This window comes from Haemaphysalis longicornis, unplaced genomic scaffold (assembly GCF_048455015.1).
Source record: "Haemaphysalis longicornis isolate Haplotype H1 unplaced genomic scaffold, Haemaphysalis longicornis Haplotype H1 scaffold_4, whole genome shotgun sequence".
Taxonomy (NCBI): domain Eukaryota; kingdom Metazoa; phylum Arthropoda; class Arachnida; order Ixodida; family Ixodidae; genus Haemaphysalis; species Haemaphysalis longicornis.
This window is the reverse complement of record NW_027526361.1, coordinates 102,107,167-102,132,745: the sequence shown is the minus strand read 5'-3', so window position 1 is coordinate 102,132,745 and position 25,579 is coordinate 102,107,167. Positions and strand designations below refer to the sequence as shown.

Sequence of the window (25,579 nt, the reverse complement as noted above, 5' to 3'; positions counted from 1 at the left end):
CTGTCACGATATTTCCGCTATGCTACGACTCGCACGCGAGCCCCGCGGCTTCTCTCGCGCACCGGCGCCGCTGTTGCTCCGGCAGCTGCAGCGACCCCAGACGAAAATGTATGTTTTTTTCTAGCTGGATTATTGAACCAGAAATGTCTTCTAGCTAGAAATATTCTAGCCAGAAAATGCAAATTTCTAGTTAGAAATAGCAGATTTCTAGCTAGAAATAGCAGAATTTCTAGCTAGAAATTCAGTTTCTAGTTCATTTCTAGCTGGATTGAGATTTACTTCTAGCTAGCATTTGTCAGTCCAGCTAGAAGGAAAAAAACAGCAAGCTGAAAATAATCGTTTCTAGCTAGACAAAGAATTTTTCTAGTTAGAAAGTTGTCGATTCCAGCTAGAATCTAATAATCTAGTCAGAAACGAAGCTGGAAATTATGATTTCTTGCTAGAAATGCTGTATCCATTTTCACGGGGGACCGTTACCCCGCTGTCGCGCATGCGCGGCTAAAGTCGCGCCGGGGAGAGGTAGAGTGGGAAAAACAGTGAGAGGAGGAGGAGTGTTTTGCTTGCCCCGCACCGCTGTGACTTGGAGCGCGTAAATCAAAGAGGAACTAGCAAAAAGTCACCTCGGACTGCCTTCGCTCCCGTCGCCGCCGAGGCCGCTCGCCGTCGCCCACGACACAACATCTTTTTGGTGACGAGGATGGGATGCTTTTCTTCTGCTGCGACGACATCGTCGACGGGTCCGGCAGAATGAAAACGTGAGTGCGTTTGACCTCGCTCGAGTGTGACTGTCCGGCGCGTCTGGCGTCGCGAGGCCTAGCGTTCTTTGTGCTGACGCTTGTCGAACCGTCGTTTAGGCCTCGCCCTACTTCGTTCTTCTGCTTCTGCTCCTGCGTCTCTCTCCTTCCTGCTTGGCAGCATGGGCCTCTTCGATAACCTGCCCGTTTTCCTCGAATTGCCGGGGCCGCCTCCGATTCCGTGGCATAACTGGAAAAAATTGTTTCAGGCCCATCTCGAGGCGGCTGGCGGCAGCGACTGGAATGACGGACGACGCGCGTCGGCGCTCGTCAGTGTTTTGGGTAGAGAGGGGCAACGAAGGTATTTTGCTGAGGCGGAGCAGGACGAAGCAAGGAGGGACGCCGCCAGTAACGTGACCGACGCTAATGTAACCAGCCCTATCGTGACCGACTCCGCGACCGACTGTAGTGTGACCGCATCCTCGGCTCCGGCCATTTCGAAATTCGACCAACTTTTGAAGCAGCTGGACCGGCTCTTCGCTGCGTCCACAAATACGCTTGTTGAACGACATGAGTTCACAAGCCGTCGTCAATTTCGGGGGGAAAGTTTTTTAGAATACGTGACCGCTCTAAAGGAGAAAGCCGTACGTTGCAAGTTCGGGCTGACGTACGCTGAGCGCGTCCGAGATCAAATCATACATGGAACGTCTAACCCCCAGGTTAGAGAAAAGCTGCTCGCACATGGCGAAAAGTTGTCTTTGGAGAAAGCTGAAGAGGTTGGTCGGAGTTTTGAATCTTTGTCGTTGGCGAACCAAGCCTTCGGTTCGCATCATCAAGTACAAGCAGTAGGTCGACGAGGAGAAGGAGGCGTCGCGGAAGATGATAGTCGGGGAAGCCGCCGCGCTCAAGATGGCGGCGTGGAGAACAAGATGGCATGGGCCGCCGGGGAGGGCGGTGCGCTCAAGATGGCGGCACAGGAATTCAAGATGGCCTGGCCAGCCGGGGAGGCCGTGACCATGGAGGAAGAAAAAGTTAGGAGACGGCGCTACCGGAGAAACGTGAAGCCTATACATAAAAAGTAAAATTGAAGTCGGCCCAGGCGTCACTGCACCACGTGACCCCACCGTGCTGCCGCCGCGAGCTCTTCAATTTCGTCTGCTCGAAACTCGAGCCTGCTATATGTTGGTTTTTTTCCCACGGCTTTTGCCTTTCGCACATACGCGGCACTCCTGCCCGCACGCGGGCATGAGATCACCGAGCAAACAAATGCAGGAAGGACGGGGAAAAGCTACCGCCAACCAAACACGAAACACGAGAGATGCGCCGGAGTCGGGTGACCGCCGCCGCCGCCGCCGGCCCACCCGACCATGGAGGTCACGTGCTGGGCCGACTTCGGCGGCTTGAGAAAGAGAAACGGCGGAGGGAGCGGCTTCAACGGAGCTGGGCTTGCGAAGGCTAGCTGCGTGACGTCATGCCGTCTCCTAACTTTTTCTTCCTCCATGGCCGTGACGTCATTCCACCGGGTTCGGGAAGTCAAGATGGTGGCCTCCAAGATGGACGTTTCCATCCGCAGTCAGCTGTAGAGTTCCGCGGTACAGTTCAGCAGAAGTTTGCAGGCAAGCTTCAGTTGTGCGAACGATGCGGAAATAAATGGCATAATTCAGCATTTCAAAATTGTCCAGCCCGAAATCGGCGCTGCAACTCTTGTAATAAGTGGGGACATTTCGCATCGATGTGCCGTAAGCCGGCACCAGTGCATCGAATTTCTTCGAAGGAAGCTACGGGATCCGCTTCGACACCGGAACCTGTAGAGCATCCAGCATCCACGGAGATCAACGCACCCGCAAGATCTTCCGTCTTAACAGTCAGCACTTCTTCTAGAAAGGACTTAGTCGTCCAAGCTGAAGTCAGCGTCAACAATCCTCCAAGAAAGGACTTAGTCGTTCAAGCCGAAGTCAGCGGAGTGACCATGCAACTCTTAGTCGATACCGGAGCATCCGTGTCGTTGATGACTGTCGAAGATTTCAAGCGTCACTTCAGTAAACAGCATGCGCTGTCCAAGGCTTCCGTCAACTTGTGGAATTTTTCCAAACAACGTATCGGCATCCGCGGCTCATTCCAAGCTCCTGTTCAAGTCTTGCAACGGTCTTGCTCCGTCACATTCTACGTCACCGACAAAGGGACATCTCTTTTGGGGCTCGACGCCATCCAGCAACTGGGCATTCAGATCGACGGTGCGTCTCTTACGTGTCGACTAGCATCGGTGTGTGCAGTGCTGTGTCCCGTGAACGTGCCCCCGGGTTTCGAACATCTCTTCAACGGCGAGTTGGGTCTTGTCAAGGACGTCTCGCATAAGATCCAACGGCGGCCAGGTGTGACTCCAGTTGCATCTAAGCTACGAAGATTGCCTCTTGCTCTCCGTGATCCAGTGTCCAGCGAGCTGCGACGCCTCGAGGACAATGATGTCATTGAGCGTGTCGACGCCTCGGAGTGGGTTTCGCCACTCGTCGTCGTCCGGAAAAAGAACGGGGACATTCGGCTGTGTGTGGACCTCCGGGAACCGAATAAGGCAATTATCATTGATGGGTATCCTTTACCGCATGTTGAAGAGCTGTTGCAGATGTTTCATGGTGCTGTTTGTTTTTCTAAGCTCGACTTAGCGTCGGCTTATCATCAGTTGTTGCTGGAAGAGGGCAGTAGGGACTTAACTACTTTCGTGACTCATGAAGGTTTATTCAGGTTTAAGCGGGTGTGTTTTGGTCTGGCGTCGGCGCCTGCGGTTTTTCAAAAAATGATGTCTCAGATCTTGAAGAATTGCAAAAATGTCGTTTGCTATCTTGATGATATTCTTGTGTGGGGAAAGACTCAGTCTGAGCATGACGCGAGCTTGGTTGAAGTCTTAACATGTATAGCAAACAGTGGCATGAAGTTGAACGACAAATGTCTTTTTTCGGTCAAGGAACTTGATTTTTTGGGTCACAAGATTTCGGCTGAGGGCATCTCACCTTTGGAGAGCAAAGTAAAAGCTATAGTTCATGCTCCCGCTCCTACGGACATAAAGTCACTGCAATCATTTTTAGGTCTTGCAGGATACTATGCTAAGTTCATAAAGAACTATGCAGAGATAGTTGAACCACTTCGCCTCATGCTCAGGAAGGGTCAGACGTTTTGTTGGTCTGATGATGCTCAGCGCAGTTTCGATCAGTTGAAAGCGTGCCTCACATGTTCCCCGGTTGTGAAGGTCTTTAATCCTGACTTGCCTGTAGTAGTAACTACCGACGCATCTGATGTGGGAATTGGCGCGGTACTACAGCAGCGGTATGGGTCTCGGCTTGAAACCATAGCCTTTGCATCTAGAACTTTGTCGGAGACTGAGAGAAAATACTCTGTGGGAGAGCGCGAAGCGCTGGCTTGTTTGTTCGCGTGCGAAAAGTGGCACATTTTTCTTTGGGGCAGACGGTTCACACTTAGAACTGACCATCAGGCTGTAGTTGCTTTGTTAGCCGCAGGAGACTCAGGTCGGAGACCTTTAAGGTGGCGGTCCCACACCCGCCATGTTGGAATTAGTTCAGAGTTTGCCACCAGACTACGCCACCCACCCGTGGCGGACGAAAATACCGGCACAGGCTTTCCGGGCGCGATGTTCCCCGTACCGGCGTCCCCTCCCCTCCGCCTGCGATTTGCGAGGGGAGACGCTCCTTTTGTCCGAACCTGAACCATGACCAACCGATTCTGTTCGCCGCTGTGCACGGTTGCTGGATTGGCCCTGCCTTCTTTCTCGCCGCGAGTTGCTCGGCGCTCGGCTTCCGAAATCGCGCTGAAGAGCTTTTGCTCTGTACACGCGCGTAGCACAAATAAAACAAAATAATCAACTAAACGTTTCACTGTTGTTGGGGTGAAACGTTGGACGAATGAGCAATACGTATGTCGCCAAGATTGCCAGCGCACATTACTAAAAGAGCAGAAAGAAAGCTCGGTGTAAAGGAATGAAGAAAGAGATACTGTGAAAATTATCGGCGTCTCTTGATATATTTCAGGTGGTTTTTCTCAATGAACCGCCGCTAAATCGTCGGCATGGGCCGTGCATATTTCCTTCTATCCTTGTCTTTCCCGCTGTGCAATAATGTCCTCTGTGTTGATGTCATGGCAACTTTAGCCGGAATCAGAACACCTTTGGACCCTAGTATGGGTTGCAAGCTAAGTCTGGCACAAAAGTTTTTTTTATCGTATACATACATAATACTGCAAATATAATAGACTGCGCCATATGCGCAAGTATCAGATGGCCTGTCTTCTATTCTTGCCTTCCGGCACCAAACGTAATTCATCATGCATGTTCAAGATAGAGGTCAAAAGATGCCGAAAGCATTTTGTCCGGTCAAAGGATGCGACAGGTGCGCTGTTGAATTTATCCTGGTGCTACTGTTCGAAATTTTTTTTTCCGACATCACATGTCTTTGTGGCATCCCACGTGATCGCCTCGAAAATATAACCAACATCTCACTGCGGCAGTCAACATTTCGTAGAACCTTTCAGCCCACATGCTTTGCACTGCAATCACAGCTTTACACCGGATGAAACTGAGCATAGCACGCCGAGTCAGAGGAAATATTTATTTAGCTTCCAACATAAATATTGCAGCTGGTGGTATGAGAGGGGGAGGGGGGGGGGGGGGCGAAGTGCATCAGCTTCAGCATATACGTCGCTCAGCGGCTTCAGCTCCCACAGGCAAGCGCAGGAGATCGCAGGAAATTGCTTTTCAACCCACCCTTGCTTCCCGGTGGGAGTTGGCCGTGGCCGAACTCCGCTGTAAAAAAGGAAAAAAAGAATGGGTGAGATATGTGCACGCTATGAGCAAAAACAAATGATCTATAAGAAGAGCCAAGCTAACCTGCAATGGGGCAGTGATGCTAGTGCAATAGCAAAACGCGCGTTATAAAATATCACGGGAATGTTTCGTCAGTACAATGGGGTGTTCTCGGGACTAATTTTGATTATTTATAACTACGCTTGAAATAATCATGCCGGATGCGGCCAGCAAAACGAAATGGTGAAATGGCGGTCGGGACACTTAGTTCAGCTATAAAAATATGTTTTCTACGTACTAAGGAAGTTTATGCATACCTGAAGGGGAAAAAGGATATAGAAGTGAAATTGAAAAAAAATCACTAGGTAAAGGATAAAATAAACAAACAAATTTCGAGTCTACGTGCTTTTGCAACGGAAATTGAGTCCTAAATGTATGGTCGGTGTGAAATTACGTATGAACAGATTGCAAAATAATCGAGTTCTTTTGAAAGCAGTGCAGCTGATACTTATCCGTTTTTCTTTTTTTTTTTTTTGCTGAGAAGAGGAGGAGGGTGTGTTCAGGCGCCGATCACGTCCCTCAGCACCATTGTCACACGACCCATCGCCTCTTCGTTCCAGTGCACCATGTCCAGCCGCCGGTCCGACCCCATCCGCCTGTAAATGTGTCAGTGTTGATTACACTACAACCAATGTAGCCGGGACAGCTTACCGCTCGTACAGGCAATAGCGGACACGACGTCTGCCCAGCACAAAGAGGCGATGGATTTCAACAGCAACAACTCCGTCTGCGTGAAAGTAGCGCAACGAACAGGTTATTCTCTGCCGCAAACTGTCGTAAAGAGAGACATAGTACCCATAGTCAGCCCGAGGATCCACGCGTTCACGGCATTCAGAATTCGCCAGTGGGAGCTGGACCGCGCAGCGCGGGCCACCGGCTGGCAGCGTCATGACGACAACACCACATCCGCGTCCGAGTAACAGCGCCAATACGACCTCCAAATCCGCAATCAATTGGTACGCGTCGTCCATGGTTCTGGCCTGTGAAAAAAAGAATGAAAATGGCAGTGTTGATGCAGAAATTCTGAGCATACCCTTAGCTCAGAGGCAGAATTGCATCTGTTGTGCATACCAGGCGCAGGTCGTTGGTGCCGATCATCAGGACGACCCTGGGCTCCATGTGGCGAGGTTTCTCAGGCAACTAATCAGCCTCCGCGCACGGCAACCCGGTACAAGCGTTGGGCTCTCTGGGTGCGAAAGAAAATTCAGGCGGTCAGCAACACGCAAAGCTTACACACTTATTAGAGATTTTTAGCATAGCGGCTCCCGCTACGCTACGCTAGGTTTAGCGGGTAGCGGGACCCTACTGCGCATGCGCGCGCGGAGAGGGCAAAGAGATCCCCATACCTGCCAGGTTTCCCGAATTTTCCGGAGACTCCCGAATTTTCATGGTTTTGTACGATTGTACGACCAAAACAAAAATCTCCCGGAAATGCACCCGTCTTCGGCTTAATCCTTTTCCCAGTATGGCCACAATGCACCGGAGGTATACCTGACAATCAACCCGACACCATTTGGCATCGTTATCAGTGAAGTGCTTAAAAAGTGTAGTCGGCCATGTGCAGACGGTGAACCTGTTCGTCCCATTATTAGTTTACTGTTTATAGAAACGCAGCGCCGCCGCAACTTTCATTTACGCACGAGCACGGCCATTCTGAAGGTTTAGCAAGTCTCCAGTGGTGTAGCCTTGTTGTTAGTTTAGACGAAACAACAAAACAGTTCAGTTCCTGCTGTTTTGTATTGCGCTTGCAGTATGTACTATTTCCAGGACTTTCTGAAAAGGGCGGCGTTAGCAATGTCGAACATTTAAGTGGTGCACCTTGTTGGTAGTTTGGGCGAAGAAACAGTTCATTTCTTGCTATCTTGTAAGTAAATAAAAAAATGTGTGTAAAGTTACCCATTCTGTTGTTGCCCCCCCCCACCCCCCCCCCCCCCCCGGTAAGATCTCCCTAATGCCATCCCGGCAAATCTGGCAGGTATGGATCCCCCTTCACCCGAACAAATTCGTCGCAGTCTCAGCAAGGCATGGGCTCCCGCTCCGCGGAAGGAATGCGCACATTCGTTCCGCACCTCGCCCCGCGCGCGCATGCGCAGTCGGGACCCGCTAAACTTAGCGTAGCGTACGGGAGCCGCTATGCTAAACTCTCTATTAGCAGCTCAGCTTTGTAGCCGAGTGATAGAGCTGCCACCAGTCTCGCCTATTGCGCGACGAGGCAAGCCTGAAGTTTGCACCGCCAGCCTCGTCAGCATGCTGTCGCCGACTAGCTGGTGCCCCCACAGCGCCGCAGGGGAGTTGGTGAACATCTGCGAGCAAACGTCACAGACTGTGTAAGTTCGGCCGAACAACGAGAATGCGCTCCTGCCCCAACCCCATTCAGTAAAAGCGACCGATGCCATTAGATTTTGCACCGTGAACTCGGTTGTCTTTGTTTGAAAAGCCACGCGTACTTGCCATCAACAAAAAAGGAGTAAGACTAAACTGTCAGCGCTGTGCCGTCGTCCCCTTTTCTTTTGTCCTTGTGTTCCTTGTGCTGGTTTTCATGATGAATATGAAGAAACTGTGTTTCGCCGTAAGTCTGCACTGCATTACTGGAATGTGTTCAACTAAAACCTACATAGGTACTGACTGCTCAGTTACACCCCAAGAGCCTCAAGATAACGCGTGGAAGGCCTCATTTGCAAATATGCTACAAAATCTGTCCGGCATTTGTACACATTTTAGCTAGAAATGAGAAAATATTGCTGATAAGCTTGCTTACCGTTGCCGCACGATCTCCGTCAGTCCGCTGAGAAGACAGCAATAACCCCTGGTATAGGTGACCAGCTTATCGACAGCGTAAACCACGTGATTGTTCCCTCTCTCTGCCGCAGTTGAGGATGGTGCGCTGTCATGCTAGGGGAGAGGGGTTTAGTGACGATCCGGAGAGTGAAAACACATTCCATGGTGAGGACAGGTCGGGAATATACAAAACACGTGATTCGCCATCAAAGGCCACCGTTCCCTCCTGTCTCCTATCTTCCCCCTCCCCCTTCCGTTCTCCCATAAGCAGTACTTGGAAGAGATGACTAAAGCAAACGTTGGGCTAGCTGGGTACACATGACACCTTGGGAAACCGCGCGAAAACGTGGACGGAGAGAAGGCAAACAGACACGTCTGTCTTCGCCTTCTCTTCGTCCACGTTTTCGCGCGGTTTCCTAAGGTGTCATGGGAGAGATATTTTTTCACTTTCGCTTTTGCTGGATTCATTGGTGCGGGACCCATTTTTAGCAAACCGCACTCTACAGATGTACGGGTAAAACTAGCAAGCGCTATGGGACGAGCGATTACCGGCAGCTGACATTTTTTTCCAAGAGCCAGAAGGCACATAGACTGAGCGGATAAAGATAAATAGAAAGCGACGGCTGCCAGCGTTGACATTCCACCGAAGTTGCCTTTCTCACACTAAAAAAAAATTAATAAAAATAGAAAAATCGCCGTGTTTTTTTTTTTCTTCTTTCATGTGGTTTGTGTCCTACGAATGTGCAAATGGTAGAGAAATCGGCGTTCGCGTATTTTTACCTGCTCTGAGACTGAATTGAAGGATCGAACGGCTTGTGTAACCATGACAAAATACAGCTTGTTTTGATCAAGAAAAGAACACAAAGAATAATAAATTTCAATTTGGCATAACGCTTTGCTTAGAACAATTGCACATTTGCATATTTTTGAGGAAGCAATGTTTTCTCCATCAGCATTACCCCATTTTCATGTTCTAGTCCACTTGTATGTCATCTCAAATAGGCGCATCTTGAGATGTGGCAGCTGGGTCCGGACAGTTTTATCGAACCCCGTTTTATCGAACGCCTTTTTATCGATGGACGATTTATCGAAGCCGTTTTATCGAAAATGTTTTTCTCAACCACCTGCAACCAAATTTATTTGGTTGCGGATGGTTTGAAGTTTGCAGTAATCATGAATGGTGAACCAACCCGCCAATCCAGGCAAATCGATACCTTATCTCAAAATTCGCCCAGGCAAACCTTCTCATTTGTAACAAGGCTTTCTCTTTCTCGCTGTTTACACAGATGATGAACAAATAGAATAATATGAAAGAAAGCTAGCACTTTTTCCTCTGGCAAAAGCAAGCGGAGTGTGGAGATAGATGGCCGTGGACGCGGAGCGTGTACCTTTTACGCGGGACCCGGACACTTCCGTGTACGGACTATTCGGTGCCATTTATATTTTTGTGATGGGTATAAATTTGTCTCCACAAATCCTTTGATTCTGTTCTTCGCGTTTCCGTTGATTTCGTTCTCGTTCATGGCGTTTTTTGTTCTGTTCACAGTAAGTCACTATACGGCAGGTTGCTTCGTTTTTACCTCTGTTCATCACTTTGCACCTCAGCATGTCACGGGTTTTCGGTCCACACGCTTCCATGTTATAGATTTATTATGATTATTATTTTTGTGAGGCCACCTGTCTTTTCTTTTTTTACCAGTGAAATCTCTATTCACGGTGCTGTCGCTGCCCTACACCTGTGTCAGGCTGAACTTCCAAAGGCAGCTGGCTATCCCTCTTGTTCTTGTGTTCCTCTCCCTTGCTTCTGGTTCCACTTATCCTAACCTTTCAACAGGATGTTGGTGCTGGAGGAGTGAACTAACTTGCTTCCAGAAACTTGCTTCCGCCGGGTGAAACGAATCGGCCAAGATTGAGGGTCGGACTCTTGGCGACACGCGACGATGTTTTCTTGTTTTATTTTTATTTGGCGGGGGGAAGGTAAATATACGCTGCTGTTAGGTTGTATGGGGGTTGTTTTCCACGGCGGTTTTCCACTTGCTCATTCATCAGCAACACCCTCGACGTATGCACGGCGGCAATGTTGGCTTCTCTGTCGACGCCAGAACATGCTGCTCAGAATTATTATACATATAAAAAAAAAAGATCGAAACACGCGACACCATCAACTAAAGCCTTTCTGCGTTTGTTTGGCCTGCTTGCACTATGTAGTTTCTCTCTTGGTCGGAAGGCAGAATACTAACCCATTAGCGGGAACACCGAACAGATTTTTTTTTTTTTTTCATTTTCAAATGTGATTATAACTACTTATAAGCTCCCGTTTCGAGTCAGTGCTCACCCTTGTTGCGTTCTTCCTTAGCTCGTGCGTGGTAGCTCAAACCAGAAGCTGCGTACAGCATTGTGGAGGCTACATCGTTGTGAACAGTCCGCCTAATGCACCGTGAAGGGGGCTTAGGGCCAGGTGGAACCGCCAGGCCCCTGCGGCTTTCCTTCACGGTGAGTTAGGCGCACGCAGCTTCTTGTATGAACTCTAGGCAGGACACCGCGAGTCAACACGGTAAACAGTGTTTTTTTTTACTTCAAGAAAAAAAGAATTCTCGCTGCACATAAATTGGAGAAAAGCTGAACCTGCTGAGCCTACAAGCACCCCCCACCCTCCCTTCCACAATACCGTAGCGAATTCACCTCCGCAACCCACGACACCCCCCTCCCTATCTGAGGAAGTCCCTCTGAATGGGAGCCTGGTCGCGGCTCTTTGTAGTTGTTTGCTGATGGCGTTTTGAAAGTGTTTGAGAGGAGAAGGATGACTTTATTTGAAAAAGGAGGCCAAGCGGCCCTGTTGTGGGATCTGGGAATATGGGCAGGGGAAGATGGTTCGAATAAAGCGTTGTTATGGCACTTCGATTGTTCACTTCAGCACAATATGTCTGTGGTACCATAGCTATGAGAATAGCTATGGCATATAGCGAATTGTTTGGGCCGCTCGGCGTTCTTCCTTCCACTTTCTACAGGGTTGCCTTTTATTCAAAAAGAAAAAAAAAACACTATAGGAAGACTGCTACGTCGTAGCTTCACTCTCCAGGTAGAAATCAAAGCCTAAATTTAGGAAAGTATTGTTGTATTTTATGTTGATACCGTTGTTCAGAGTTTATTTTACCGAGCATATATACACTCGCGGAGAAGCTAATTTCCAATTTCCATTTTGTTTTGAATGAATCGTTTCATTGAACAAGACAACTGATAGTATCTCCTAAACAGCTTGTTGACATTGCCACATCGATGTGGGTTGGGGGGCTTTTCTATTTTAGCTGCGAAGCATCTCTTGCTCGGGTCTATGCCCCGCGGCGTCGGCGTCCGCACTCTACTATAAAAAAAATACTTAGGCCATGCCCGGTTTCGAACCCACGACTCTCTGGCCGCAACGGGAGGTACGCGGTGCTCTACGGCGCTCTGCGGCCGTGGCGGCTCAGTGGACGGGGCCGGGCTTTCCCGTTTCACCTTGTAGTGAGTAAGATCTAATTAGTCGTGGTGCAAGGGACGCGTGTGGGACTGGACGGGCATACCCTAGCATAGGTTCAAATCGTGCACCTAACCTTAGTTTTCGTAACATTTATTTTCTTTGCGCAAACGTTTTTACCACCACCAGTGGCGTAGCCAGGGGGGGGGGGGAGGTTTGGGGGGTTCAAACCCCCAGAAATTTTTATTGCTGGATGTTTTCTTGTCTTTCAAATGTGTTAAAATGTAATGTTGAATGTTGTCCTGTAAAAACTACCAATTATATATATATATATATATATATATATATATACACACGCATTAGGGTTGGGACGCAACCCCCCCCCCCCCCCCCCCCCCGAAATAAATTTCTGGCTACGCCACTGACCACCACCATCGGCTATTTATGGTGCCATCACCCAGTCACCAAATTTTCCAGAGATTGCATTCGATCTGACAGGAATGAGCTAATCAGTAATTATATTGCATGTGCTCGGCTGAATGAAAATTTTCCGTCCAGCAACGGGGTCATTACAGCGCCAAGATCATTGCATAATTTTGCTCTGCCAACAAAGTTAGATGCCACCTTTCCCAGCAAACTGAGGTCACACGTTTTGAGGTCACACGTGAGGTCGAACTGCAACAGTACAGGCACTGACACAGCTGTTTATTGGAGACAAAACTTCCAACGCCGCTGCCTCCATACAAACTTTGCTGCGCTTGGAATGTGAATAAAAAAAAGAAAGCTGGCATACTCGGATGCAGGAGGCAGAGATTCACCAAAGCTGCTGCGAAGGAACTTTTATTGACCCTTGAAATACTCTCGGCTATGTAATGTTACAATAAGTTCATCAGAAGAAAGATGTGCTTGCCAATCAACGCGCAATGGTACACAAATTTCTTCACTTGCTTGAAATGAACAAGGTTACTGAACATGCAAACTACATGAAGGTTTTGCACGAAATAGGAACCAGTTTCGTTGACAATGGCTTTCGACTGGTAAATGTTCCTCTCGCGGTTGCATGTTGTTTCCTGGCATACCGAACTCAGCTGCTTTTCCTGAAAACTTTGCAAAACAAAAATTAACAAGCAAGGGTAACAACAAAGGCCTTTATTTGCACTAAGCAAAAGTCATGAGCCCTACAGAGGCACACAAACTGGCAAAAGACCTTTGTATCTTACAGCAAGCTGAAAAGACAAAAATATAACATAATGGTTATCAAATACAGGGATGGGACAACAGGGTGAGAAAGACTGAAATGAAGTATATAATAGTTTCTAAAGCGTAATTGGCTCTCTGGCTGTGTTCATTGAAATGGCCTTCCGTGCATGGCAACACAAATTGTGGCTGCTGGATGGAGCGGCTGCTGCGTAGTTGAAGGGGTTCAGTACGCTTCGCCGGCCCTTTCTCTGGTTTAGGTTAAGCAGTCAGTTGGATTCTCAATAAGTCAGTTTATCTGTTGTGTACTAACGTGTGCAAGATTACAGGAAGTGGCACGGCTCAAAGCAAGGAGTCTATCGAAAACAATGCGGTGCCAGACTTGGCAGTGGCTTGTGCTTGAGTGTGAAGTGCAGTGCGTGCATCTTAGTGAAGTAATCCTTTGGACTCTCTAATGTTATAAAACGTTCGGTTGGTGCTGTTGTCGACAGCAAGCTCGCGAGCCTCTGGAATCGAGCGATCGACATTTCAGAAGTAGGTTGCTGTGTACGCTGCGTCCCCGTGAAGTGTTCAGGCATCTGCGCCTGATAGTAGAACTGGTTGCACAAGTAGTAATAATTGATGTATGTGAAGTGATATTGACAAAAGTGAAGTGGCTAAACATAGCAACGTCACTCAAATTACGAATGGGGTGACCGTGTGCTTCGGGGATTGAAATGGTGCAACGGCCGCCACCTCACTTTGGGAAACTTTGCCCTGGCTCCACATTTGATCGTACAAGGTATTCAGAGATTGCAAAAATAATTTCAGCATTGAAATGGTGAAAAAAAAACACCATTGTAGCGTTTCCCACTTTTAAAATTTTTACGCTATTTTACATTGTATTGCATACAGCCTCAATAATGTTTACAAAGTTTGCAAGATGGTAGTGCAGATCATTCCTTGTGATATGTGATACTCTCAAACACTTTCTCTAGACGTTATCTCAGTGTTCTGAACACTCCAAACTAATTAAAAATGGGTCTACCCCCGCAACGTCGCTACAAATTTTATTTTCAGAGCCCTGTGACGACATAATAAATGTCGCCACTTCTCCGAAACAAAGGTTCTTCTGCTCCAAAATTGAAATATTGCTGTTCCAAAGTGCTCCCAAATCTGTTTGGGCTGTCTCAACCCTAAAATAGCAAAGTCGTGTTTTTGAGCACATAAAAATTATAAGCTGCTCTCGACAAAAGAAACAAGGAAAGTTTAAAAACAAAGGCAAACATATCCTGAAGGGCGACGTCATTGTATACAGAACACCTTATGCCAGTTACTCAAAAAGAAGTGTATACCACCGTTGGTCCGAGCTGCTACCTCTCACCGAGTCTGGTGAACAGCGGGCCATGCCTGCTGACAATGCTGAGGTTCCACATTTCCGGGTCCAGCTTCCACTGCAAAACGTAATCTAGAAATACACATAACGGCAAGGCTGCTCTGCAATAGACAACCAGGAAAGCGACATAATGGGTTGAAGGAAGTTGAAAGCGATAACGAATACTTGTTGCAGGTTAAACCGGTTACTTTGCTGTACGGGGCATTGCCTCGACGGGAACTGTTCGAGGTATGTATTTTCACTGCAGTAACTGTGTGGTTCCCACCTATTGAAGATACTACTTGGTGTCAGAGAAGGCAGGTAATGCTTGCAGGTGAGGGCACCGTCTTGAGTCTAGTTGGTCTGACTACTGGTCGTTTAGTGCGTTCTTGCTTCAGGAGCATACGCGTCAATAGTAGCGGTTACACAGTTCTGACTGGATGAACCAGCTACTGCCTGCCAGTGAGGGCACCGTCTTGGCTCTAGTTGGTCTGACTACTGGTCGTTTAGTGCGTTCTTGCTTCAGGAGCATACGCGTCAATAGTAGCGGTTACACAGTTCTGACTGGATGAACCAGCTACTGCCTGCCAGTGAGGGCACCGTCTTGGCTCTAGTTGGTCTGACTACTGGTCGTTTAGTGCGTTCTTGCTTCAGGAGCATACACGTCAATAGTAGCGGTTACACAGTTCTGACTGGATGAACCAGCTACTGCCTGCCAGTGAGGGCACCGTCTTGGCTCTAGTTGGTCTGACTACTGGTCGTTTAGTGCGTTCTTGCTTCAGGAGCATACACGTCAATAGTAGCGGTTACACAGTTCTGACTGGATGAACCAGCTACTGCCTGGCAGTGAGGGCACCGTCTTGGCTCTAGTTGGTCTGACTACTGGTCGTTTAGTGCGTTCTTGCTTCAGGAGCATACGCGTCAATAGTAGCGGTTACACAGTTCTGACTGGATGAACCAGCTACTGCCTGCCAGTGAGGGCACCGTCTTGGCTCTAGTTGGTCTGACTACTGGTCGTTTAGTGCGTTCTTGCTTCAGGAGCATACACGTCAATAGTAGCGGTTACACAGTTCTGACTGGATGAACCAGCTACTGCCTGCCAGTGAGGGCACCGTCTTGGCTCTAGTTGGTCTGACTACTGGTCGTTTAGTGCGTTCTTGCTTCAGGAGCATACGCGTCAATAGTAGCGGTTACACAGTTCTGACTGGATGAACCAGCTACTGCCTGCCAGTGAGGGCACCGTCTTGGCTCTAGTTGGTCTGACTACTGGTCGTTTAGTGCGTTCTTGCTTCAGGAGCATACACGTCAATAGTAGCGGTTACACAGTTCTGACTGGATGAACCAGCTACTGCATGAATGAGCACTGTGCGTCCTCAATACCTTCTGAAAGCCGCGCATACTTACCTTTTTTCGGCTTTGCTGCCTTTGCATGGTTCACCCTGGCCTCAATGGCAAGCCTGTTCCAGTATGGGCGTCGCACGTCCATGGAGCGAGCAAGGCGGGAGTCTACAATTTCTGGAAGAATACAGTCTGTGTAGAATCGCAGCAGGAATGGCTCCATTTTTGTTGCCCAGAAAATGTCATCCCGAAGTACCTCTTGCACATGTATTCCCTTGGTTGTGTACACCACGAAGTCGCAGATATTCCTTCTGGTGACATGAAGCTGTCCCTGGACTTGGTAAAAATACTTGTGCGATCGTTGGAGCACAGGATCACCATCTTTCTCCTTTTTGTCTGCAAACTTTCGTGCTGCTTCCATAGGTTCATCTCCCTTTGAAGTTAATGGGCATTTGACCTCTACAATTCGGTCCTTGCCAACTACACCATCTGGTGATGCCGCCAGGAATCCATGCTCAAGATCTACGAACAGCCCACATGGCTGAACATCTCTTTTCGTTTCTGCTGCGTATAGCTGGATTGCAACACTCTCATGCTGCTTCCCGTGCTCTGTGGCAGCATTTGTGAAGCTCCTTGGATGAAGGAGGGTCTTGACCAATGCGTCACATGGTGTGGAGTCTTTCCTTACGCATACCGCATGGAAATTCGAAGCTGTTAGGCGCAGCCTTCTGTGCTCGAACCAATTTGGATTGTCGGCCTGCCCACGAGTTTGGGCCTCGATTTGTTCACAGGCTTCCTCATCTACACGGAGCTCATTCAGTTGCCTTTCAACTTTTTCAGCAAACTCTTCAGGCGGTATGTCTGGCTTCATACAATTTGCCCCATGGTGGTGGTGCTCCTTCCGCTCGTGTGCGTGCGCTCGTGGGTCTTCAGCTGGCTCGGCCATGGTGCTACGTAGCTGCACCACTGACACTGCAGCTGCCTCTGGTCACCCACGGAGGCAGAAGGGGGGGAGGAAGGGGAAACACTGAGAGCCCTTCCTGCAGCCAACACAGAGGCAGTGCAAAAGAAGAAGAAAGGAGAAAGAACAAACATGAAGAGTGGAGGGAACGTCTTCGTTGGTGCCAAATGAGCTGCCCTGATGAGCCTTGGCACTGCCCCGCAACGGAGACAAGCCATCCGCTTCCTTGACGGCTCGGAGGTCTGCCGCTCAAGGGGCTTCAGAAGCTTCAAAGTCACCGCTGGTTCAGGAATGGTACATACGGGGCTTTCGCACTAAAGAGGCCTCCTGTGACAGCATACTCTGGCAAGATTCCCTTTGCCTGCGGGTGCAAGCCTGCCGCTTCCTGCACACACCCAGCGCCACCTGCCTGTTCGCTTCGAATACGCCTTCACTTTTTGAGAGCAACTGCTAGGAGCGCGCTGCTGCACTGCCTCAGCACCCAGGAGATAGAATAGCAGGATTTTAAATGCACAGCCTGGCTTTGAGCTGCAGCAGAGCCAAGGGTTTTGAAATACTCATGATGTTTTTTTACTGTTGTTCTCTTGGCTCAATCCTATGCCTTGCCTTCAGAAATACAGGTGGTGTGGTATTCTTTAGGTCAGTTTAACAACGGGACGCCGCACATCAACACGGTCCGTTAACGTTCTGCAACGCACGGGAAGTGCCTGGCTTGTACCTATCTCGAAATGAAATATCGACACGCTTTGCCCTGAAAAATGCTAAGCTCACACCTACACCTACACAGAAATTTTAATAATTCTCGTTTTTTGTTTTTAACCCGCATTGCTGGGGTCACGGTTATCAGCCACTACACAGACACCGAATATGACCAGCCCCTTTTTAATCGGTCCCCATCACCTCATGATGGCTGCTCCTGCCCCAGACTGCATGCCGTGCTTCCACGGACACGCATCCCATTAAAAAAAAGAAAACACAGTTGCGAAGACTTGGAACCAACAGCGTGTGGTGCAGCCGAAAGAACCACAGTTGCTGTACTGCCACTGCTAGGCTGATCACCTCGGCACTGTTCACCATGTTCGGTGTCGATAACACGCGCAGCTATCAGGTCATCTGACAGACTGAGATGACAGACAGTAGCAGGAAAAGAAAAAGAAAACACAGCTGTTGCCTTCCTGCACACTGCTTCTCAACAGGAAATCATATGCAGTAGGATTAGGTTAAAACAGTCATGGCTGTCTATCTGCTACCCCTCAGAGTTGCCTCTTACAAAAGAGGCAATACATGCTTTAACAGCAACATGAGGAAAAAGGGAAAAAACGAGCAACGACGCGTCTTTGTACTATGATGGAAATTTTGGGTTGGTTAATGACCCAATAGTTTAAAACCTGAGTAGAAATATTGTAATCAATTGGTTACAGGTTGACTTGACTGCTTTTTAGAAATCACTGCGCAATACAAGAGAGGTGAGCCTGCAATGATGACCAAAGAAAGTTGACCCACATTCACAACCAAAGGACGTTCACATGAAATCGCCACCGCACACAACCTGGCATGTTCAGTCGGTATTTCTTGCCCTCATGTGACTTCTAACAATGAGGAGGTCACCTATTTGGGGCCAATGTACATTCGAATAAACATAGGAATATATTCTTCAGGTGACACATAGTTAAGATGGGCACGTGCTTTTTTCCACGCATCATCATGCCAAAGTATGCAGGCTTAATTTCCTTGCAAAAATTATAACTTTCACCAGCACACAATCTTCCCTACGAAGTAAGTGTATACGAGTACCAAGGGAACAACACACGATAAGCCACGTACACTTGGGAAACAGAAGAAATGCAGGTGCCAGGTGTCACTTTAAACCAGCCTGTTCCACCGCACACTTCAACGTGGCAATTTTTACAGTATAGTGTGCATGTTCATGGATGTCAGACACAGGCTTGGCAGGCTCCCATAGCGGCAGCTTACGCTTCCACAAACAACAATAGTGCATGAGCTGATGAGCTGATGAGCATGAGCTGGAACAAATTTTTATGCTAACGGAAGCGGCATCGACCCCCAAATTTACTTCTTATAGATTGCTCACTTCAGGATCTGTATGTTTATGCATGAGGTAGCAGCACAGCTGAGATGTCTTTTGGAGAGGCAAGCCAGCTGAAGTTCAATGCATTTGAGTCATTGCGTATGTGACACATGTCACGTAACATGAAGATATGAAGGTGCAAATGGAGGACTTGAGAAATCTCTTGGGAGATGGGGGGGGGGGGGGGGGGGGAACAACTGAGCAACGATGGCACTGTGCCGGCTCTCAAGAGCCAGATTGCATCCATTTCTTTTGGCAGGCATTTCATTTGAGAAAAGAAAACACCTGTGGACATTGAGGTACTTCTTTGGTAATTCATAGTATACATAGAATACCAAGTCCACTAGAAACATTCAGAGTGAAAGGACAAGACAAAGCGATGAGTGGTGGCTTTGCGTGTTTTTGATACAATATGGTGTCGCATGGCAGAGCAATCGGCGACAGTTCTCTGCGAGGCTAAGCCAACCTCAGCAAACAGCACTGACTGCTACTATGTACTACTGCTACACAGGTACACAATGATGCCAACAGCCCTTGAAGCTTATATTTCCCATTAAGTGAATGTGTCAAGGAGATGGAAACAAACCATACAAGAACGGGGAGGAGATATGACTCCTGATGTATACAACCAGTGCTTGGTATAACCAGAGTCTTTCAATGCTTTACTGGTCAGAAAACTGCTCCGTAACTCAATGGGAGAGCTTGATATGCTGCGTTTGGCCGCCGCCTGGTGGCGCACCATCTCACTGAGATCACTCCTCAGGCGGCGTTCCGCTGGCTCAAATGGCGGAGGCGCGGCGATGTGTGTTTGTTTTGTGCGGGATAAAGATTTAACGTGCATCTTGCGCTGTTGTGATGCGACTTAAGTAGTGCAACGACGATGTCGAACATGTGTTGCGTCCCGGGATGTCATTCCTTGTACAACGATACAACAGAAAATGTTTCCTTGTTCTGTTTACCGAGCGAAGGGGAGCTGCGTGAGAAATGGAGGCGCGCCATTCCAAGGCAAGAAACTGAAGATTTCAGCTTCGATTATCAGTCTGTGACTGTGTGGGAATGAAAAAAGCAATGTACCCTTTTGAGAGCATCCTGGAACTAGAATTGTACAAGGCTACCTTAAAGCCGGATTTTTGTCACATCAGTCAGGTAGTAGCGGTGCTTCATTACCTGTTTGCAAACTTGTATTACCTTGCGCTAAGGCTCGCATGTAAAAAAAGCTTTGGGACGACCGTGTGCTTTCACGTTTCATATTTCCGCTAATTATCCCTCAAGGTTTGTTTTGTTTGTTTTGTAACCACGCGTGGCCGCTTCCGGTTTTCTTATCTGGCGTTTCCACCGGAGCACCCGTTTGCTCTTGTTGTCGTACGTGCCGTCGGGCAACATTGTTTGATATGTAAAGGGTGTCACCTTGTCGCCAACTTGATTTTTTGTTTCTTCGACAATGTTCTTGGTCCTGTTTCCATGGATCTTAAATTTTTGTTCCGAGAGTAATGCATGCATAGCAAACGCCGCGCAACTCACGTTATCGACGTTTATCTGTGCACGTCACACTGCGGACTGCTTTTTCGACGTTTGTGTTTCATTCTAGTCTTTTGTGGAGCAGGAGGTTGATTAATAAACTTTGTTCAGAAAAGATTTGCGTCGTTCTTGGCTACGTTGCAATATTCTGTTTCCTCGGTGTTTTTACTCTGGACCACGCTCTTTTGTCTCCCGTCGTAATATTGAATTTTTTTTTATGCGTTGATAAAATCAGTGTTATTGTTATTTTTTCGCTTCTTTTTTTTTTGCAGGGATTGCAAAGCATGGAAGCGGAAAGACACACAGTGCAACATATATCCCTTCGTGTTTTGATTCTTTGCGTTTCTGCAGCGCTTTTAGATGTTCTCAATTATGTGCCAACTCATCGAAACAACTATCTCTTTTAGCGTTCTGTGCATTCTAGAGCAAACAACGGGTTCATTAATAGCGTAGTCTGAACGACGCGTACTTGGATTCTTTCAGTTTTTTTTATTGTATTATCGATAGACCCGCAGCTGTCCGTGACTACAGAGCCAACGTATATGTGGTATTTACAACTTTTGCTTTAAGAAATAAGCAATAGAGATTTAAAAATCTGTAAACACGACGGCGCAGCGCTTGTGCCAGAAGACGCAGAAGCCGTTGCCGTTCCCGGCCAAAGTCTACGGTAATTTACTTGGACAAATAAAACCGCATTGTAGGCAGGTAATATACCCAATGACTGGACTATTCATTGCTAACTACAACGAAAAAAAGCACACCTAATCAGCGCGAAGACACCAGAAGCAGCGAGCGTTTGCACGCCAAGAGGCGTCCAATATACCACACGTGCGGCGGCTGGATGCCCTTCGTGCGGCGGTGGCGCCTGTAGTGGAGCCCACGGTCCCTATATGAAACGAGCGCCGAAGTTTCGTGACCAGTAAAGTATTGAAGGACTCTGGTATGACTAACATGCCCCCCCCTCCCCCAGCGCTACTCCTCTTTTTTTTCCCTTATGGTTAGCACTCGTTTCTGCAATTCATTTGCAAAAGGGTAGAAACAAACTTCAGTAGGTAGGTATTTGGCTGCCAATTCACGTCTCTGTGTTTCTTTATTTCTCAATGTTTCTAGCTGCCCCTTCATATTATCTTTACAAGAAGCACACGGCCAAGCAGTGGACATCAGCTTGTGTCTAGTAAATGAAGGCACCATCATGGTGAGGTCATGTCTAGAGAGTTCCGTCACAATCTGAATGTTTCCAGCTGCCCCTTTAAAAGTATCTGTACAAGCAGCACACAGGTCCAGCACTGGACGTCAACTGCTGCTTACCGACAGAAGGCACCATCATGGAGGGAAATTACACGAGCGATGTATCCATGCACTGCATGCATATGAAGTTTCCACCACCTTGCCTGTATCCTTCTGCAGAACGGTGGTGTGTGTTCAAGTAGGCACTATGTGCTAGTGGGCCATCCCCCATCATGAGATGCTCGAGACCAACACAGGACGCCACTATCTGCCACAGTTCCCACCCACAATCACATTTCCCGCACTGGCACGGAGCAATGGTCACTTGGCTGGCGAGGCGACGATGTTACGACAAACGTGGAAATCTTCGCTCGGGCTAAGACGTCATTGTAGAACGGAACAGACTCTCTCCCTGAGCTCCCTACCTCTTGGCGTGCTACACAACCATTCTCTATAATGATCCACAAATAGGGGCTCACTTCCCTCTGACCTCGTTGGAGTGAGTGTCTGCGCGCACACACGCGGCTGGGTCCTTCCCGTCCCGCTGCACTACTGGCGGTCGCTGTGCTCCTTCTCCTCGTGCTTCTTCTGCTGGGGGCGGTACTTGAAGGCCTGGGGGCAGAAGCGGCAGCGGAAGGGCCTCTCCCCCGTGTGGCAGAGCAAGTGGGTGTCCAGGCTGTTATTGTGGGCGAAGGCCGCCGGGCACAGGCTGCAACGGTAGGGACGCTCGCCCGTGTGCGTGCGCCGGTGAACGTCCAGGTGGTCCTTTCGCACGAAGGCCTTGCCGCAGTGGCTGCACTGGTAGGTGCGCTCGCCCGTGTGGGTGCGCCTGTGGCTCTCCAGCTTGCTCAAGGCCGGCGTCATGTAGCTGCACTGCGGACAGCTGAACATCCGACGAACTGGCGGGAGGCCGCCCCTGCGGCCTCCTGGGAAAGGAAGGGAGGAGGAGCCTGCAACAAGAAGGGAGCGGGAAAAACTGAGAGCCTTTCCTTTGGCAAATGAGGCATCAGTGCATTAACAGCAAGGTGGAAAAACCAACATAACAGAGGAAACAGCGTCTGTGATGGTGCCAAACGAGCCCCTCTGCTAGGCCTAACGTGCATGGGCATTCCCTAGCAACGCACAGGAGCCCTCGTCTTTCTTGCTGGCTTTGCAGTCTTTCACTCAAGAGGATTTTAAAATTCCAAAATCATGCTTTTTTCTTTTTTTTTGAGACCGGCACATTTAGTGCTAGCACTAAACTTATTCCGATATCACTCCTTCCGCTGAAAGCTGCAAAGTTCACGCCTACCCAAAAATTCTGCAGGTTTTCTTGCCACACCACGGGTGTCCCAAAATGCAACCTTTGCCAAGTGGCCATTCAATTCGACAGGCTCTTTCTGAGCAAGTTCATATCACCTCATAGAGCTGTTCCTGCCTCAACCTCTATTGCCAACTTCTGCATACAATACTTGTCAAACAACAACAACAAAAAACAGCTTAGAAGACTTGGAAACAGCAGTTGTGACGTAACCGAAGCCAGCATTGCTGCTCTAATAGTTCCACTAGACTGAGAATCTCGGCAGTGTTCACCAAGTTTGGCGTAGATAACATGTCCAGCCATCAGGTTATCCGACAACCTGAGATGACAGCGAGTAGCAGGAAAGAAAAACAAAACCTGTCATCTCCCTGTGCACTGCTTTTCGACTGCAAAGCATGCAATACAATGAAGTTAAAACAGTAATTTTTGCAACATGATTGACACTGCGGTTTGATTATTAACACAAATGTTTAAAACCTGAAAAATGAATACCATATTCACTCAGTAATAGGTTGACTGCAATTTTTCGAAGGTACACAGACAGCAAAGAAGTCAGCCCGCTGTCATGACCAAAAAAAGTGAGCCCACAGTTGGAACTAAGAACGGCCAGCATGAACTTGTCACCCCACAACCTGGCATATTCAGATGGTATTTTACTTTTGCACAACTGTTAGCAATGACGAATGGCCTACTTGAAGGCGATGGATATTTGAATAACACAGGCATACATTAACTAGGGCACACGCCTTTTTTCACACGTGGCCACGCCGTAGCATGTAGGCATAATTTCCTTGCTGCTGCAAAAGAGACAACTTTCAACAGCGCACAATCTTCCCACCGAAGTGCATACAGTTGTCGTGGGAACAACACATGGTACATCACGTGAGAAACTCGGAAGAGAATGCATGTGCCTAATGTCACTTTTGAACCAGCCCGTTCCACAGTGAACCTCAATGTATGCAATTTCCCAGTTTTGCGTGCACATCCATGCATGTCAGACAGGGAGGCTTGGCAGGTTCCAAGCATGACAGCTCTCACCTCTATAAACCAGAAGGATGCGAGACCACAGCTTTACTATAAAAATGCAACAATGCCTGAAGAAGCTGGATAGGCACACAAATTTACTTCTTCAGGAGTGATTTATTGATTGATTATGAGGCTTAACGCGCCGACGCTACCCAGGTGACGAGGTGCGCCGTAGTGGAGTGCTCGAGATTAATTTTGACCACTTGGGGATCTTTGACATGAGCTGAAATCTCGAACACACGAACGTTTTCGCTTTTCACCTCCATCATAAAAGTGACCGCCAGGGCCGGGAATCAAACCCGGGTACTTGGGCTCAGCCGCACAATGTCTTAGCCACCGAGCTCTGGAGTGCTCGCTTAAGTAACTGCACATTTTTGCAAATAATGTAAAGGCGCAACTCAGATCTTTTGGAGAAGCAACCCGGCTGAAGTTCAGTGCATTCAAGTCATTGCACTTGTGATGCAGACGTTGTGCAACATGACGATATGGAGATTTCAATGAAATCTTTGGGTAGGAAACAACTGTTCACAGCAATGACCGCACTGTGTCTAGGCGGCACCTACAAGGAGCTACTTTGCCTCCTTTACTCTTTTCAGGCATGAAACACTCGCGGCCATTGAGTTTCTTGTTTGGTAATTCATTGTAGATAGAATTTCAAAAGTGAACTAGAAACATTCAGGGAGTGGGAGAACAAGACAAAGCGATGAGTGGTGGCTTTGCATGCCTCTGATACGATATGGCGTCACTTAGGCAGAGCAAGCGGCGACAGTTCTATGCAAGCATAAGCCTGCATCAGCAAACAACACTGACTGCTATCACTACCCCTACACAGAGACACAGTGATGCCAACTGCCCGTGAAGCTTATTTTTGCCATGATGTGAATGCATCAACGAGATGGACGCACACTGTACTGAAAATTGGGAGGGGGGGAAGGAAACATGACACTCAAAGTATACAATCCGTGCTTGGTAACACTATCATGCTACCGAGCCCTCCTCCTCTTTCTTTTTTTCATTATGATCGCACTTGTTCCTGCAACACATTTGCGAAAGGTAGAACCAAACTTGAGTGGGCAGTTGGCCATCACTTTATTAGTACTCTGCATTTACTTACTTTCGCAATTTCACTAGCTGCCCCCCAAAAGCTATATGTATAAAGAGCTCACGGGACGAGCAACAGACATCAGCTGCTGTTTCCGAACAGAAGGCACCATCACAGTGGTAAATTATGTGAGCAGCATGCATGCGTATGTTGCTCATGCGTATCTGTTTGCATGTGCAAGAATAGGGACGCATTGTGGGTGCCCCTTTCCAAGAGGACTGTCGCCCCTGTGGACGCGCAGGCGGTCAACCACGCTGTTCTTCTGCACGAACGCCATGCCGCAGTGGCTGCACTGGAAGGAGCGATGCCCGTGTGTGTGCACTAGCGCTTTTTCGATTGCCCGATGTTGGAGTTCCATAGCTGCACTGCTGACAGCGCAACAGCCGACAATCCGGGGGAGGGCCGTGCTGCACCCTGTGGCCTTTCGGAGAAAGGGAAGGACCTGCAACAGGAAGGGAAACATCCAGCTGATGGACAGTGTGGCCGTTTTTTTCTCGAAGGCAGGTGAGGTTAGAAAGAGGCCATGATGAAAAAATGCAAGTTGGTTTCATTCGAAACATGTCTATGCCAAAATTTTAATCTCCCACTCAATCATGAGTTTTGTGACATCAGTAACGACATATTTAGGGAAAGT

The 25,579-nt window shown here is 48.3% G+C and overlaps 2 protein-coding genes and 1 long non-coding RNA gene across 3 annotated transcripts; all 3 read right to left on the bottom strand.

Moving 5' to 3' along the window:
• Window positions 1–5,851: 5,851 nt before the first annotated feature.
• On the bottom strand, window positions 5,852–6,472 carry LOC144179198 (uncharacterized). The gene is made up of 3 exons (XR_013324181.1): window positions 6,397–6,472; window positions 6,253–6,328; window positions 5,852–6,197 (listed from the first exon to the last, which is right to left on the bottom strand). It is a non-coding gene; the product is annotated as an uncharacterized LOC144179198 (long non-coding RNA).
• Window positions 6,473–14,382: 7,910 nt separating this feature from the next.
• LOC144179891 (uncharacterized) lies at window positions 14,383–16,668 on the bottom strand. Its single transcript, XM_077708315.1, has 2 exons — window positions 15,789–16,668; window positions 14,383–14,477 (listed from the first exon to the last, which is right to left on the bottom strand). Exons 1-2 carry the CDS (start codon window positions 16,666–16,668, stop codon window positions 14,383–14,385), a joined length of 975 nt encoding a protein of 324 aa, XP_077564441.1.
• A 2,035-nt stretch (window positions 16,669–18,703) lies between these two features.
• Window positions 18,704–23,612, bottom strand: LOC144179195 (uncharacterized). The gene has a single exon (XM_077707460.1). The coding sequence runs from the start codon at window positions 22,406–22,408 to the stop codon at window positions 22,067–22,069; it is 342 nt and encodes a 113-aa protein (XP_077563586.1). The 5' UTR covers window positions 22,409–23,612; the 3' UTR covers window positions 18,704–22,066.
• Window positions 23,613–25,579: the final 1,967 nt, after the last annotated feature.